The sequence below is a fragment of the Halichoeres trimaculatus genome, unplaced genomic scaffold (genome assembly GCF_033239565.1).
Source record: "Halichoeres trimaculatus isolate MK-OKI-2021-1 unplaced genomic scaffold, fHalTri1.1 fHalTri1_scaffold_9, whole genome shotgun sequence".
NCBI lineage: Eukaryota > Metazoa > Chordata > Actinopteri > Labriformes > Labridae > Halichoeres > Halichoeres trimaculatus.
Genome location: NW_027437188.1, coordinates 3403953 through 3422037, shown reverse-complemented (window position 1 = coordinate 3422037; position 18085 = coordinate 3403953). Strand labels below are relative to the sequence as shown.

The 18085-nt window shown below is 39.2% G+C and overlaps 1 protein-coding gene across 3 annotated transcripts in view; it reads right to left on the bottom strand.

The window, feature by feature from the left end:
• LOC141797797 (galactosylgalactosylxylosylprotein 3-beta-glucuronosyltransferase 1-like) overlaps window positions 1-18085 on the bottom strand; it is a 132341-nt gene that overhangs the window by 20097 nt on the left and 94159 nt on the right. For all 3 annotated transcript variants that reach the window (XM_074679479.1, XM_074679480.1, XM_074679481.1), the window contains exons 3-4: window positions 9622-9782; window positions 1833-1975 (exon numbers count right to left, since the gene is read on the bottom strand). In XM_074679479.1, coding sequence (XP_074535580.1) covers window positions 1833-1944 — 112 coding nt within the window. In that variant the 5' untranslated portion in view covers window positions 1945-1975; window positions 9622-9782. The remainder of the gene's footprint in view (window positions 1-1832; window positions 1976-9621; window positions 9783-18085) is intronic.

Below are 18085 nucleotides of genomic sequence, written 5' to 3'. Positions count from 1 at the left end.
CAGATACAACACCACAAGGTAAGGTATTTATCAACACTTACGTAGCGCTGTTGTTTGAAACGTGACAACAAGCTAACTTTGTACTGCAGTTTAATAGCCAGCTATACTTGCTGCTCAGTGCTCTGAAACATCTGTAATGTGTAATGTTAGTGAATCCTGGTTATGTCCTGTCAGTCATCTACCAAGCAGAGCTAACGTAACCTCACTCTTCATTTCATTGATAGACTCAAGTTTGAACAAACCACTGCAGAATAACTGCTGACTGTGGGTTGGAATGAACACTAGCACAAACAGCTTAGCCCCTGTGTTAGCCTTAAGCTTGGGCTCTATCTCTCTCTTGTTTATCTTTCTCCTACTGAGTTCATGACCAGATATCTCAGCAGGGGCAGACAAACTTGTTGTTTCTTTTGAAAGATGGAAGTGATCCATCTGAATATACATGAAGAGAAAGGTGACTATTAACAGAGATTTCAGGTAAACATGCTGGATCAATGTTGGTGACACATACAGAGTCATCTCTAGAAGTTAGTGTGGGGACCGAGTTTTTAGCTGATGATGGATAGAATATGATAATGAAATTATTAAGATGCTTAATTTCTTTTCTTTGTGCTAATGGTAATCTTTTGTCACTGTTCTGCCTGAGTACCATTTGCACCTCCAACATAAGGACGATCTTTCTGCCGTGGATAGATTAACACAATCTGCTGATGGCCAGATGTTCAGCAGAGGCTGCCAGTGAGCGTGCTGCCAAAAACCCCTCCGGCTTCTCTTTTAAGAGCGTAAAAAAAGGAAGCAAGTGTGCACAGCTGGGTCAAATGACACTGCCAAATATCTTTTTTAAGCCCCATTGTGTCTTCACTTAATCCCATAAGATATTAAAATCACTGAAAGCATTTCATTTTCAACACCTTTTTCATAAAAAAAAGACTTAGAGAACTAAATGTTTACTCGTAGTGCTTTCTCATGCATTATTTTTTTCCTTTTAGTCGACTTAATAGATTCTGGGTCTGCCCTTAGACTGTAACAACTAATATATATTTTTTTTCATCTGTCTTCACTTGTGTTGTGTTTAAGCTGTCTAAAGTGATTTTGTGTAAACCTGTTTCATGTGTTTATGCCTTTCAAAAAAAAAAGAGCAAAGAGCTTTACTTGATTTACTGTCTCTCTAATTCAGGCCTGTTTATTTTTCAGCACACTTGACATTTCACACCTCTGGTTTCTAATCTCTGCGAGGCGTGTGAGTTTGTATATTAAGAACTTGGACTTATGTGCAACCATGGAAGATTAATAATCTAAGAAGCTCAGCAAGAAGAAAAAGAAAACTTCAAATTTCTGCTGAAACAAGCTCTGAAAATTCATTTCCACAGTGTGAAATCTGGGAATAATGTGGGTCTTAATGGATAGCTGACATACTGCTTTACGCTGACATGCTGTGTGGTTAAGAATATACGTTAGTGGGTTTGTATAAAATTCAAAAACATAGGAGTTTTCATCAGAGGCAGATCTTTCTGAACATAAAAGAATAATTTATATTGGACATAGTTAATTGATTTAACCTACAAATAAAAGCTATTTCTTAAAAACGTCTCCTCAGTGCTGGATAATAACAGTGTGTATGGTAATATTAACATCAAAGTCTCCATCATGCATATAAAAATGAACACTGATGAGATTCATAATGACTGGACAAGTGTTATTGAGCTCTGATGAAGCCGATGGTCATGCTTTCTGAGTGGTTGGAAATGAACGGCCTGTTGTCTGAACCTGAAGTGTCGTGTTAGGTTCGAGGACCCACTTCAGGTTTGATATTGCCAGTGGAGTGTGCTGCGTACCCTTGCGAAAGGCAAGAAGTGGAGCGATAGCGCTTTGGTGCCAAACAGTGATGAGTAACGTCCAGGGTAACACAATCAACACGATGGCAAGAATATCTCTTCTCTTCGGCATCTCCAGGACCGGTTATTTGGCTCAACATTACCTGCAGGGACAAAACAGATGAATTAGCACTCTGAATTCTTAAGTAAAGGTCAAAAATCTTTGACAACCTTAAAAAAACCTTAAAAGAGAATCAGGAATCAGAATTTGAGTTCATGTTGGAGAATACAATAGTAACTGAGTCACTGTACAGAATCTTTAATGATAACCTGTGACAAGTTGACCATGTTTGGCCCTTTACCCTCAAGGGCAGTCAGGGACATTTTTGTCCTTTCTAGGGATGAGTACCAACTTAGGTACTTTTATAGATACTAACCAAATTCAAACAAACAGTCAAAAATACTAGTTACTGATTCACATAAATTCCAAAGGTACCATTTAGGTACCTAAACGCATCCTTGTGACTGTAGGGGGGTGACGGTGAAGGCAATTTTCCATGCTGTACATGAACACAGATTTGCAAGGTTATATATGGAAGAATAAAAATATTAAATTGAAAAAATATATATATATATATTATTATTTTTATATTATTTTTACTACATAAACACAAAAAAGTACCAAAAATTGGTACTGTTAAGTACCGATACCAATTGCAAGGTACTGGGCTTTGTTATTGTAGCATTTCAAATGTGAAAGGTACCCATCCCTAGTCCTTTCAGGTCATTTTTCGCTTGATTTTTGAGAAAGATTTTGGTTGTGTTCCTTAGCATGGAATGATGTTTTGTAAGAAGGGTATTTTTTCCATGAAAATTCTTCTTTTTTTTTTTTCTCCCAAAGGTAAATGATACACTGGGGCCAGATGTATGGCCCTTTGAGTTAAACAGCTGTAAAAGTATAACAAGTGAATATTTTTTCTACTTTTTTGCTTTTTGGATCAAATCTTACAATTAACTTCAGTCATTATTGAATATAGTCAATACTTAATTATCAAGTATTTCAACCCATCAGAAACAATTTGATAACATGATGTTACTGTTTTTATTAAAAAAAAAAAAAATACAAAGATAAAAGAAAAGAAAAGTATTTTTTATAATTTCCCATCCTTTTAAGACATTAGAGAAAAAACATTTACCATTCAGTCCCAATGTGGCTATAATTTTTAAAAGCAGAGTCATTAAATGGTAAAAACATGCATCGATTTCAGGGTTACATTCCTGAAAATGTAGCACATTTGTTATTTTTTTAATTTACTATGAGATGTTAACCTTCCCATTGTACGACTATACGCAATACACTCACATGTAACAGTCAAAACAACTTTAAAAATACAAAAGGGCATTTAACAGGTTAACATAATAAAAAAATCAAATGTCGGGTATTTTTGAGGGTGACTAATGTTTATTCAAAGATCTGAGAAAAAAAGTGACTGAAATATTATTTTGTTTTTTTTTATAGCAGTTTTTCGAAGACATTTTGTCCCTAATGTTTTCAAAAGAAAGTCAATTGAGTTTCTGATACCACAAAATAAATGATAAGTAAATAAATAAAAGTTGTTTTATAATAATGATACTTGTTATTGTTATAATAATAATAATAATAATAATAATAATAATAATAATAATAATAATAATAATTATTATTATTATTATTATTATTATTATTATTATTATTATTATTATTATTATTATTATTACAACTATGCATCACAATGATTTTTCTTTACAAATCTTTTATTTTTTAAAGTCTGATCTCAAAGAAAAATCCTCGGTCTCCAAACATTTATTATATGAAAATAACTAAGTTTCTTTCTTTTTTATTTTTTTTTTTAAATAAAAACTGTGGCATCATGTAAAAAGGCATTTAAAGTGTTCAAACAATAAACATGACTGTATATTTTGTGTTTTTGAAGTTAATTAAACAATTTGAGCAAAACCGAGAAAACAGACAAGAAAAATATCAATCTGTTGTGTTTTTTAGCAGTTTTTGGTAGTGAACATATTTGTCCTTTAATGTCCATAAGAGTCAAAAATAAAAGCAACGGTTAATGAAATCATAAATTATAAAACTGTCACTTTAGGAAAGTAAGTAGCATCTAGGGGGTTACTCAGATGGTATAAAAAGCCACAGAAAATGTTGGAAACAAATATTGTTCTGCAGCTACAACAGTCTAGCACGTCAGGACTGAAAAGATGGAGCAGGTAATCATTTTTTACCTCACCTTTTTGAGTAATACTTGAGGTTTTAGAATAATACTGTCACAGCCAACACATGGAAGGTCAAAGCCACTGAAGGAGGCCGTAAAAAGAAGCTTTTGCCTTTTGCCAACCTGATGAGCTCATCTGTGCCATCACTGAGGAAGGGCAGTGACATCATGCCTTGTGCAAAAAAAAAACCCTGTTCACCAGCCAAATGGCAGGAAATGATGTCACCAGACTGCGGGTGGACTGTTCGGCAAATGTGCAGAGTCCAGACCAATTTTATCAGCAATTCAGTTCTGACCCCCTTTCAAACACTCAACTGCAGCACAGACTGGTTCAGGATAAAAGAGACTTTATATGAACGTGATGAATGAGAGCATGCTGAAACGCTTGGGCTATAACTTTGATGGAAGCATGTATTAATATGTACTGAAGGATGTGTTGCCTGGCCTTGTGAGTCACACAGGGTGTTTGTTACAGTGAGCGAAAACAACCGACTGTCCTGGAATTCTGGTTATAGCAGTCAACACAGGGACTAATAAAACCCCAGAACAATATTGCTACAAATAGAAACGCCATCACTTACGTTGGTTATATTTGCACGTAATGGAATACCCCAAAAAAGATACTTCACATAAAAATAAATTAAGGTACTACGATGCATGTCAAAGTGAATTACTCTTCTCTCACTTCAGTCTCATAACACAAACAAAAAGGATATCATGGGCAGATCCAAGAGCCTTTTCCAGTGAAGGGTCTTTCTGAGTGGCGTTTGCATGTTCTCCCTGTGCATGCGTGGGTTCTCTTCGTGTTCTCTGGCTTCCTCCCACAGTACAAAACATGCTCTTCAGGTTAATTGGTCACTCTAAATTGTCCCTTGGTGTGAGAATAGTGTGTGTAAATGGTTGTCTGTCTCTATGTGTCAGCCCTGCAATTGACTGGCGACCAGTCCAGGGTGTACCCCGCCTCTCGCCCAATGACAGCTGGGCTAGGCTCCAGCCACCTACGACCCTGAATAGGATAAGCGGTTAAGAAAGTGGATTATGGAAAAGAAAAAAATAAGTGCCCCTTAATCACTAACATTGGGTGAAAATTACCTAAACATGTGCCTGCTGTTAAAACAAGGGGTGGTAGCAGACATGACGACCTTCAGTGACATTAGTGAGTAGTCCGAAGCTACCGAGGGACCCATGAAACTCAAATGCGACATAATCAAATTGCGTTAATACATTTCCTCGGGTAAAAGTCGATTGGTAATAGTGTTCTAGGGAACAAAGTTGACATTAATTTGATTGACATATGAATTAAACAATGGTTGTTTGTTAAAAGTTGATTTGGAAAGAGACATGACATTTATTCACTTGGTGATACTAAATTATTTTTACAATGCCTGATATGAATCTGTAACAAAGAAATATTCAAGTAATTATTTGGATTCCTGTTCCTTTCCTGTTCCTATTCTTCTTGTATGAAACTACTCATGTGGTTTCATATAAGAAGAATATGAAGATTTTTCTGTTTAATGTTCATTTTTCTTTAGTCACCATTACTTCTACTACATAATTCTTTATGCACACTGAATTGAACTATAACAGACCTTCCCATCCCTCCCCAGGTCGTTCTCTCCTCCTCTTAAATGCTCCTGGCACTATGCCTGGAACTAACTGGATAAAACATGGTTTATTATCGTATCTGCTCAATTAAACAAAGGAGAAAGAGACATCATGAGAGTCCAGGTGTTTGCCATTCAGATTTACACATGAGAGAACCAGTCATCATTTCCCAGAGTAATCCTGCTCCCACTGCTGGGGAAGGCGACAGCACAGAAAGGCTGAGCACAATTGTACAAGACAATTATTTTAATTGAGCTCCATAGATAAACACAGCATTTTGCCTGAGGTACAGGGTGAGAATGGAGTCCATGTGACTGGTGCAGACATCTGTACTATATCTGTTTGACTGGTACAGAAAAAGGTAGTAGGAAATTTGAAAACCATGATGTTGAGGAGGTAATTTGAAGTGCAGTGTTTGTCAAAAGTTGTACATGGTGGGTTCTGGAGGTTTTAGGATCCCATCCCTGCTTTTTGCAGATGATGGGGTTCTATTGGCCTTATCGAACACTAACCTCCAGCTCGCACTGGGGCGGTTTGCAGCTGAGTGTAAAGCAGCTGGGATAAAGATCGGCACCTCTAAGTCTGAGGCCACTGTTCTTAGTCGGAAAAGGGTTAACTGCCAACTCCGGGTCGGGGGAAGAGTGAGTTTGCCTTAAGCGGAGGAGTTCAAGTATCTCAGGGTCTTGTTCGGGAGGGAGGAGAAGATGGAGTGAGAGCTTGACAGACAGATTGGGGCAGCATTAGCAGGGATGTGGACGCAAAACTGATCCATTGTGGTGAAGAGAGAGTTGAGCTGGAAGGCAAGGCTCACAATCTACCAGTCAATCTACATTCTGACCCTCACCTATGGCCACGAGCTGTGGGTAGTGACTGAAAGGACAAGATTGTGGATACAAGCGGCTGAAATGAGCTTTCTCTGCAGGCTCAGCCTCAGAAATAGGGTTCAGAGCTCGGACATTCAGGAAAGGCTCAGAGTAGAGCCGCTGCTCCTCCTCATCAAGAGAAGCCAGATGAGGTTGCCCAGGCGTCTGGTGAGGATGCCTCCTGGATGCCTCCCTGAGGAGGTGTTTTACCGCCGGGGTAGACCCAGGACATGATGGAGGGATTATAGCTCTCAGATAGCCTGGGAACACCTTGGTATCCACCAGAAGAGCTGGTGGAAGTGGCCGGGAACAGGGGCCACTGATCTTTGCCGATGGCATTACTGCCCCCACAACCCCAGACCCAGACCCAGAGTAAGATGTGAAAGATGGATGGATGGATAAATGGATGGATGGATTGTTTCTCCCTAAAAACTGAGGGAGAAGAGAGTCTGATGAGAGAGACTGTCATCAGACTCATCAGACAGAGATAGATTTCCATTGAAAAGGCGCCGCCCCTCCTTCTGGCGACTCCACCACCTTTGCGTCAGTGTGTCTATGCTCCGTGTTTTTCAGTGTTTTAAGCATTTTTAGCGTTTCTAGTGGTTTACAATTCCTGCTCTTAATCACTGCACTTTAGTCTGCTTCCTGTGGCTTGGGACCTTACTTGTTTGGAGAGCCGTCCTAACACTACCGGTGAACATGGATGGTTTTACTCTCCTCAGAACGGACAGGGATGCGGCGATCACTGGTAAAAAACTTGGTGGCGGAGTGTGTGTGTATGTAAATAAACAGTGGTGTCATCCCTGTCATGTCACCATGAAGGAGAAAGTGTGTGACCCAAACATTGAGCTGCTGGTGGTGAGCTGTCATCCTTACTACCTTCCCAGGAGTTCGCTCACGTTATCGTTCAGATGGTCCACATCCCTACCTCAGCTGACGCGAAGATAGCTGCAGATATAATTTTGAGAGTGACTCGCGACCTGTTGCGCTCCTCTCCTGACGTGCTGGTCATCATCAACGGGGACTTCAACCAGTGCTCTCTCTCCTCAACACTACCATTTTTTAAACAGATGGTCACATGCCTGATGAGGGGTGATAAAACTATTGACTTGTGTTACATGAACATTAAGGAAGGCTTTGTGGCAAAGCCATTCCCCCCACACAGAAAAAATGTGAGTGTGTAGCCAGAGGATGCCAGTGAGGCTCTAAGAGGGTGTTTTAAATGTACTGATTGATCCGTGTTTTACAGTGATGATGATGATCTGGGTAGTATCTCTGCTATATTAATTTTTGTGTTGATTCTGTCATCCCTAAGAAAAATGTTAAAATCTTCACTGACAATAAACAATAAAAAGTGAACCACTGACTTTGTATCTGTCCTTTATGAGCATGGCATTTGGTATTTGTTCTTTGTATTTATTTATGGTAAATGTCATGATGTGTAATGTGTGCATAAGTGGACTGTGTATGGTTAAACAGGGTTCCAATAGTGTTTGCTCAAAGTCAGATCAAGTGAAAGTTTATTCAAATGGAACTCCATAAGCATCTACAGCTGACAGAAGACACATTGAACCCATTGAACCCATCATAAAGAAATCATTAAATGTAAACACATAAAATACCAGAATTGACACTATGTACTGGAATCAAAAACCAAAATGAAGAAACTGGTTTTGAGCAATGATTTTAAGGTTTCCAGGGTCCGAGCTGTTCTTATATTAAAAGGCAAAGTGATCCACAGTATGGGATCAGCCCCCGCAAACACTCAGTCAGGGGGGGCTGTCACCGGTAGTACCGGCCCACTGAGGCAGCAGCCCACCGGGAAACCTCCCGGTGCTCCCGATGGCCAGTCCGCCCTTGGCCATGTCTGCAAATAGCATGATGCTACTCTGCCTCCTGGTATTCCCTCTATTGTCGGGTTAGCATGGCTAACTTGTCCACTTTATCGGAGATATATCTTGAGTTTCCAATAACAATGGATGGAAGGACAGGTCTATGTCTTCACTTCTTAGCTCACACCTGAGAACTAGCACATTGTCCTCACCTCTTTCTCCTTGCTTTGTGGGGAAACATCAGGCCTTGCACTAGTTAGCATTGACATGCTACAGGGTGCTAACAGCTGATTTCAAATGTAAACAATGTAGCCATGGTTACATGTAGGATCTCCAGACAAACACAGGACCAAAATTGTAAAAATATCATTGGAGACAAAACCACTTTGGTGTCCATGACAAACAAACAACCAATACACAGTATTGGCCCACTCCAAATAACAAGATTATGGAGAAGAGACCTTTTTTTTCCCTCCAGCAAAGACAGACCATGTAACCCTGATGACATCATTATGACATTGTTGGGCACATTTCTGACAGAGCCCTGATTAACTCAGAGAGTATGGAAAGCCGTTTGAGCATAAAACTGTTATCAGTCAAATCAAACACAGTTCAGCTCCACGAGTACTCAATTTTACAGTACATGTACTTAGATTTGGTTTACTAGTGCATGTGTAGACTTTACTAGTAAAGCAAAAAGTGTCACTTGCACAACTAGTAGACTGAAAAATGTTCACCAGTAGTACTAGTAGACTGTTTTAAGTCTACTCATACTAATAGTAAAGCCAAAAGAGTCAACAGTAGTACTAGTAGACCTAATGCAAATGAAGTAGGAGGGACCATAAACAAATACAGCACCCTAAATGGTTGTTATATTTCCGAAAGCCAATGAGAAGCCTTAATTGTTATTTCCCCACCCCCTTATCAGCATACAAGGCTTACTCGTACTAGTGAACATTTTTCAGTCTACTAGTTGTTCTAGTGACACTTTTTGCATCACTAGTAAAGTCTACATGTGCACTAGTTAACGAAAATTGAGTACCTGTACTCTCAAATTAAGTACTAGTAGAGCTGAACTATGGTTGATATCACTGATATCAATTTTACGCTCAAACAGCTTTCCATAAGAGTGTTCTTCATCTTTAGAAAGGGAACGGACCCTGAAACCAGTGAATGCTCCTGTTAAGACGTACAAACAAAACCAGACAAGTAAAAAACAAGGTTGCTGATGCTTACTTACAGTTAAAACTGGATCATGGCACCACAGTTGATGTGCGGCAGGAAGGACCACCCCGCATACTGGATGAGCTATGCAGTGGTAATGCTCTCCATGACACCTCAGCCAACCATTTCCTCCTCTGCTGTGTCTTCTCACATGGACAGGCGGCTCTGGCTCTAGACCTGTGAAACAGAAACATCTCAGTGAATCTCATCCGTTTCAGGGACTGTTCACCTCTTTATGTTTTTATAGTCTGCACCTTGATGCAGCCGCTCTTACACAGTCAAGGACAGCGAGTGGAGTTCTGGACTGAGCTTAAGAGTCAAATGCCTCACAGTGATTCTTGACCTTTCTGAGCTGTGTGGCTGATCATTATCTAACATCAAAGAGCATGGGCTAAGACTGCAGCTGAGGAAAAAGTGTGTCAGGAAAGTAATGAAGTCTAATTTGAATGCCCATAATTCGGATTCACAGGATGATACTCTCCCTCCTGATATGATGCTGCTGCTTCATAATTCGTACAGTATATATTATAAAGAATTTTGAATCAACAGCTTTCAATGTGGGCTGCAGAAAAATAGATTGAGTGTTTTTTTGTCCTTTTTTTCCCTGCATAATGTGGAAACTAGAGCGTTAGTCACAACTCCATTACTTGCCAACAGTCTGGGGTGGGGGATGTTACAAAAATAAACTGGCATCATATCTTATTCAAATACATCCGAGGGAACGCTGCTTCTATGGCAGCGTATGCCTCAGTCAGCCAGTGAAGTCTGCATGCTGCATCAGCTCCAACGGTGACGGCTGCAGACTGGGGCTTTGAAATACACTCATATAAACTGCTAATACGTAGGTCTGAGGGAACAAACAGCAGGAGGCCCAGAATCTTTTCACTGAGGCACACTGTTGTAATAAAAAAAGCAAATTTCTTGCAATCCAGTCATGCAGTGGGGGGTGTTTGTGCTTGGTTTGCACAAAAACTCCAAATGATCTATTTTCAGATGGCTCTGACTCAACGTCCACATTCAAAAACCAAAGCACCATGCATCTGAGGGGAGACGTCAGCTGTGTGGAAACAGAAACAGAAGCTGAATACCACAAACTGTCCTCATGGGTTAGTGTAGATACTGCATCATTTGCCTTCTATGACAGTGACAAGCACGTACTGCAGCCACAGAAAGACCCTGTTGTTACTGGCACCCTGCTATTTCTCATGCATGTGGACTCACAATGACAATGTTGTTTTAAAAACACCACTCCCCTCTCCTGTGTGCTGTGACTGGGCTAAACAGTACAAAATAAAGTACAGAACCTCATCCTCCAACAGGCCCTGCTAGCTGTGTCGCTAACACCTGAACTATAGGTCTCATTCACTCTCTGCAGTCATTAGCAGAGCTACTAGGACGAAGAAGCCACTTTCATTTGATCAGTTTTACACATTTCTTACACTGGTAAAGTTAAAAGCTTCTGATGACATAGTGAAATTTATGATTTTAAGAGCCCACATCACCCTGATTTTAAAGTCTCTGCTGCCTGTATCTTTTAGAATCGATTTTAAGGTTCTTTTAATAGTTTTTAAATCTCTTATCGGTCTTGCTCCTGCATATTTATCTGATTTGCTTTTACCATATGAACCATGTAGAGCCCTCAGGTCCTCAGGTAGGGGTCTTTTAGCTGTTCCCAGAGTTAAGACTAAAACATATAGGGAAGCTTCTTTTTGTTATTACGTCCCCCGTCTGTGGAACAGTCTACCTGAGGAGCTGAGAGCAGCACCTACTGTTCATATTTTTAAAGGAAGACTCAAGACCCACCTCTTTCACCTCGCTTTTAGCTGATTGTATTTAATACTATTTTATGTTATATGTAACTTATTTTAACTTTCTTATTTTGTTTTATTACTACATTTCAGTTGGATTTTTATTTTATGTATTATTATTATTATTTTTTTTAATTTGATTTTTTTTTGTTAAATGCTTCTCCAATTTTAGCTGATTTTATTACACACCTGAGGTTACACAATCTCATTTTACAATATTATTTATCTAACTTTATTCTATAGTTATATTATTTTGTTTATTAATCTATTTACTCATTTATTTATCTTACCCTCTAGGATTTTCAAGTATTTTCGAGTATTTTTAAGTATCATATTACTTTTAGCTCCTGTGTTTCCTCATTTTTAATACAAGATGGCGTTTCCTCAGTCCTCTTATTCTGCTCTCTGTCAGAATTCCCTTGTCATGTCTGTTTGAGTAAATGAGTGTGTATGTTGAATATGGTTTGGGGGTGGGGGGGATTGTGGGGGTCTTATGTTTTCATTTTATGTAATTATGCAATTTCTGCTTTTTATTCCACTTATTATTTTATTTTATCTTTTTCTCATGTGAAGCACTTTGTATTACAAAATCCTGAAAAAGTGTTATACAAATTAAGTTTGTTTGATTGATTGATTGATTGATTGATTGTGCCACAGCTAAAGCACTTATGCTAGCTTTAGAAGTGTTATATTTGATGTTTTACAACACAAAGGTAAATGTTTCATTGTTTTCTGACAATCATTTATTTAATGTATTGCTGGCAAAGCAATAGAAAGTGCCACTGGATTAAAGGATACGATTTATTACGGTGTTTTGTTTACAGAATAACTTCTAATATCCAATTAGTCCTAATGATAAGATGCTGATTAAAGTTATGCCAGCTTTACTTCATCACAGAGAATAAGTAAGTATTAATCAGACTTGTCGGCTGTTGGTCAGGTTTTTTGGGCCCCTGTGGACGAGCTGCAAATGATTGGACACCATCAGACCCGAAGACGACGAGCTAAAAGCGGAGACGAAGAAAAGTTGCTATCACATGCAGAGGGGAAAAGAAGAGTATTAGCCACACTCCCTACCTACTCGTGCAGTTGGACTCGAATGAACTTAAGCATGGCACTTTCTGGTGACTGAGATCGTAAAAGGAGAAAGTTGGAACTGAAACTAATGTTATGAGCCTAATTTTGTTTTTGGTTTATTATTTTTCTTTACCCAGGTAAAATTATAGAAAATTAACCATTTTGATTTGTGTTAAATGTTGAATTGTCTCATGAATAAACTCTGACTTTGAGTAAAAAACAGGAGAAATCCTTAAGAATTTAAAACTGTGTTATTGTTTGGTGTACTTCAGGCTCCATAGTCCTTCCTGGGGTTTTGTTTGCTAGTCCATACCTTAGCCACACACACCACTTGACTAAAGCTAACCTTAGCAAAAGGGTTAAAGCACAAATCTCTTCTCTCTACTAAACTACTTCTGCCAGCGTGGTGTTGTCATAGAAACCTAGACGTGCCATAAAACAATCAGGTCCTACTCAACCTGACTGGGCAGAAGCATTTAGGAGTATTTTGGTGCTGATAATTGTTAGAATATCTAGCTTGTGTATATGTGCTTTGCTAAAATATTATCAAAATGTGCTCAAATTAACAAGTTTCTTTACAGATGGTTTTAAGCTCCTGAGAGGCTACAGATCACTCGGAACTAAAAAGAAATAAAAGTCATATTATGAGGATTTTAGCTTTGAGCTGTGACAAAAAAGTATTCTTGTATGATTTGTGTTTTTTTATATAAATGATGTGTTTTCAGTTTTAAAATGAGGAAGACTGAGATGTGGAAAAGTGATTTTTATAATCTGCAAGTGTAAGGGATAAATAACAGGAAGTTTATATGCATAAGTGGAACTGTGGTTTTGAGAAAAACGGATAGAAAAGAGGAAGTTGAAGGTCTGTTGTTTCAAAGGCCATGAGTGTATGCGTCTGCACGGTTTTTGTACCTTTAAGTCTTTTCCAGGAAATCTATTGTTATCCTGCGCCCCAAGAGAACAGCAGCGTGAACGAGCACAGAGGTGGTGATGTGACGCATACCAGAAGACAACGTCTCAGACCATGAAATGACGAGCAAGAGAGTACAAAGTGGTTCAGGAGACAAGATAGGTTGTTCTTTTACCCAGTGAATGTCTGTGAAGAGGGGGTAAAAAGAACCACAGATCTGTCGCACATTTTTCGGCTTGTGATCAATAAATCTCAGTATCAAATTGAGAACTGAGTCGTTCTTTGTCATCTCGTATCATCATAAACGAACACCAGGAAACAAGGTGAGGGAAAAGTACCTAGTTTTCCAACATAATCTCATTTTAAAGTATGGATTAGGATCAGACATATATCTAGAAGGGAGACTTTTTCATGATCATTTAGAAACTCCTCACAGCCCCTTTAGTTACAAGATAAGCTATAATAAATCACATAGACTACATGTTAAAGAACAGACTGCTTGTTGGATGCTAGCGACATGAACCTTGGCTGATTTAAATGTTAGATGTCAAACCTAAATAGCAGTAAGACACGAGTACCTCTGTGTTGTGTGCTTTTTTCAATTTGTCCCATCTGAGTTTTGTTTTACTATAATGTAGCAGAGAACTTTCCTCCGTTGCCACAACCAAGTGTAGAGGAACTGTTAACAAGGGCCTCTTCCCCCTCACCAGAACCCATCCGACCTGTTTATGTCTTTGGCACCTAGCCTGTGTGATGTGGCAAGAATACACATCACACAGGGAACGACAGCAGCCGACAGCAGACAATGAAGCTTGACAGCCTCTCACATCAGCATGAGTTAACCAGCTGTGAAGAGAACACCTGCTGCTGATTAACAAAGAATTACAGCAACAACACGTGTGTGAAAATGATTGTACTGAGTGTTGAACTAACACCGTGACCCCCTAAAAGAGGCTGGGTGGGGGTGAAAACAAACATTTCCCCAGTGGGCAGAACTGACTTTGTTTTGTGACGCCTCTAAATGATTCTGCAGCCAAAATATCTCCACTTAATAATCCACTTACAGATTTTTCCAGCCTTTTAAACACGTCCTGTCTTTAATTCATATTTCCTGCTGTTCAGAAATAGTCATCCAAAAGCTCTGTGTGAGTACAGAAACTACTGAACCCTACGTTATAAAACTGCCACGGAAAATCACAGTGAACCTAACTCCCAGATGTACACAGCTTTGCAATCTTGTGTCAAATGGTCGCAAAATATCTCAAACTCGTATGTTGAAATACCTGCCAATCTATTATCCATCCATCTGATGGTTGAAATATTACACTGATTGCGATCATATACAACTGGTGTGTCAACTTGTGTGTATCACAGCCATCAGGTCAGCACTGCAGTCACACATTCTCTCCTCCTCTACTCCCATCTTACAGATCTGCAAAGCTGAGTCTTCAAACACAGAGCAGGGGCACGATTCCAAGTCTGTAATCGAGTCTGCCCCTGACTTCTGAGCTCCCTCTGCCCCCAACCATCTCCTATTTCCAGGGGACCAATAATAACATCATCTTTGCCTTGCAGGCTTTGAGGCAATATTTTGATGTACTCTCCAGTTGCCAGGAAGGAGAGGCTCCCTGGAGATAGTATGTGCTGGTGTGTCCAATAGCCTTCCTTAGTTTAGGAATTCACAGTCCCCTAACGATTCTGTGACGGTCAGACAGTTTTTTCAGGAATATCTCAGGATTCTCTGAAGACAGGGAGCAATGGATCATCATTGATGTTCCTGTCACTGCCCCAAAAACAGCGTCGCCTGAGGGTGTTATTAAAAGTGAATTTGGAATGTTGGAGCATTGATTCAAACAGCCTTAATTGCCTCTGAAGCAGAGTAAGCCAAGAGCAGGTGATCTGTCAAGGCTTCCTCTGACTTTTTTTCCCTTTTGTTTTTTTTTTTTTTTTGCTTCTTATATAGTTTCACTGTCAGACTGAAAGCAATGAAACAAACAAAAAGAAGAAGAGCTTTGGGCTAAGTTACACCAGTGTGTTTTGATGCAAACTGTCAGCCAATAATGTTAAACATTTTATCATTTTCATAGACAGAAACAAAAATGCAGGGCACAAATGGAGGGAGCACAAATACCTACACTGTAAAAAAAAAAAAAAAATCATTGTAAAACAATGGTAAAATACTGGCAACAGAAATGAGCAGTAATTCCCAGTTGTTTCACAGCCCATGTACTATAATTTATTTCTACAGCAGAATCCTGTTTATTAGAATACAGTATAAGAATGTAAAATAACAGTAAAATACTGTAAATTTCATGTCTAAATAGTTACATTCTTTTCTGCACATTCATGTTGTGTTTTTATTTTGAAATCACTAACCTTAGTCTCTGTTTTAACCACAGACTAATTGATGTAGGCTGTGTCTGAAATGGCATACTAACATACTACATACTACATGGTTGTTGTGTATATACTGTATACTACATACTATGAGTATGATTAGAGTGCCAACCGTTTACACTGTAGTATACTACTCGGTTTCCCATGATGCATTTCAAAACCTCCGACAACAAAAATTGGAAGCACACATAAGTCTATGGAAGCACACCAGGCTATCAAATATCTCAGCTGATTCGCCACATTTGAAATTTTTAAGAACATTTTAGGCGAGAAAGTCATCACGTAGAATACCAAAATGTGGTCATTTGGGCCATGAAACGCACGGATACAAATTTAATTTCGACATTTCAGACATTCTGTTAAGAGTGCCAATATGCTATTGAAGAAACTTCCGGTCCGCTACAAAACAAGAGCCTAATTTACAAAAGCGTTGAAGAACTTAAAGGAGATAAATGGGTGCTTTTATTTTGAAAACGGAAAGTTCGCTAGTGGATGATTTTTAGCTAACACCGGTCTCAAAACGAATTCATCTCTCTTCAAAAAATTTAAAAAATGTTTACTGCTCGCAGACACCGAAGACGATCCGTCCGTCGCCTCAGGCACTTTATTTCTTTGTACTTACGTTTAGGTTTCCCTGTAGAGCTAAGTCCACTTTAGTTGCTTCTCATCTTGTCATCTCATTCTGTATTTAGGTTTATAAATACGGGGCTCGCAATGCATTATGGGGCGTGTCAGTGCGACTAGTATGCCCACCTCCCATACTTAAAATTTTTACCGATATAGTATACATCCGGGTATTTCTCGCGCACACAATCTTTTCATACTATTTAATGTGAACGCACTACATACTATTTTTGACATCACACTTATTATGAGTAGTACGTTAGTATGCCATTTCGGACACAGCCATAGTCTCACAAAGCAGCTATCGCGGCCATATTGGAAATGACGGGGGCTTTGGCTACAGGCCTATCAGTCACGTATCCTGAGCTGTTGCCTCTGATTGGGCAACCTTGGGATCCTAATATCTTCTGAACTGCTGTTAGAAAAAATTCACCCCCCCAAAAGTGTGTGTTGACAGAGAAATTACTGATTCAGACAGGGGACATTTTTTTAAAACCAGGCTGTAAATATGTTTATTTTAAACAGGGCTTGGCATTAACCTTTTTGCTCTCAAGTGTGATCACACACACACACACACACACACACACACACACACACACACACACACACACACACACACACTAAGTAAACAATTTGTGAAAATCAGTCTAACTTTCAAGTTAATTTATTCCTTCGTCATTCCAGACTGAGAGGAACCGCAGAACACAGATGAAGAAAAAACAACTTCTGACTGTTTCTGTGAGCTGAGGAAAATCTGTTTTGAAGACAGAGGTGCACTGAAGCAGTGTGAATCCGTTCGACTGTTTTTCTCACTTCAACAAACTAATTTGTGTAAAGGAGAGGGAAACAGACTGAGACGCACTGAACAACACTCATTTGAAATTTTGAGTTCTAGTATTGTTTGCAGACGTGTTTCAAAATGCAAAGCAGGACTTTAATTTCCAAAAACAGAAAAAAAACAGCAAAGATAAAACTTTTCTGTTGCTCTATTTTACAAAAGGTATTTCCTTCGTTTATCATGTTTCCAATGCTTGGGTCTGCTATGCTATCATTCTTATTCTTGGTCCAGTTTTCTCTTACTCATCCCATCAATACAATTCACACCTGCCATGGAGCGTGTCTCTTCAGAATCTGATCCTCTCCTCATGAAACATGTGCCTGCAAAGAGTCAGGCTATTAATAGCAATGCATGGAAGGCAAAGCAGCCACTGCGATTGCCTGAGAAAGAAAAGACTGCTATGTTGCTCACAATCATGTCATCTTATAAGGTTCATGCTGACATGACCAACAACTGGATTGACTGTTTAACAATTAGTAATGACTACAAAAAACAAGTCAGCCCTTGATTTGCCATACTTCACAGTTTGGTAAACTGCAGAGAAGCCGATCCACTGTAAACACTGTCTGGACCAAAAAATTAGCTTGAGGGTATCACAGTAAGTGCTGTTTCTCATGCTTGATTTACATGAGGATGGCCGTTTAATTTTCAGGAAAACTTAAATAACCCATTAGCTGCAAGCACTGGCCCTGATGGATGGCCCCAGTCGATGCCTGGATCAGGCTGCCTCAGCAGTGATAAAAGATTTAAGAGCACCAACCTTCAGGCAGGTTCTTCTCTGCTGGTATCTACAGGGATAGCCAAGCTCAGCCTTATCTTATTCAGA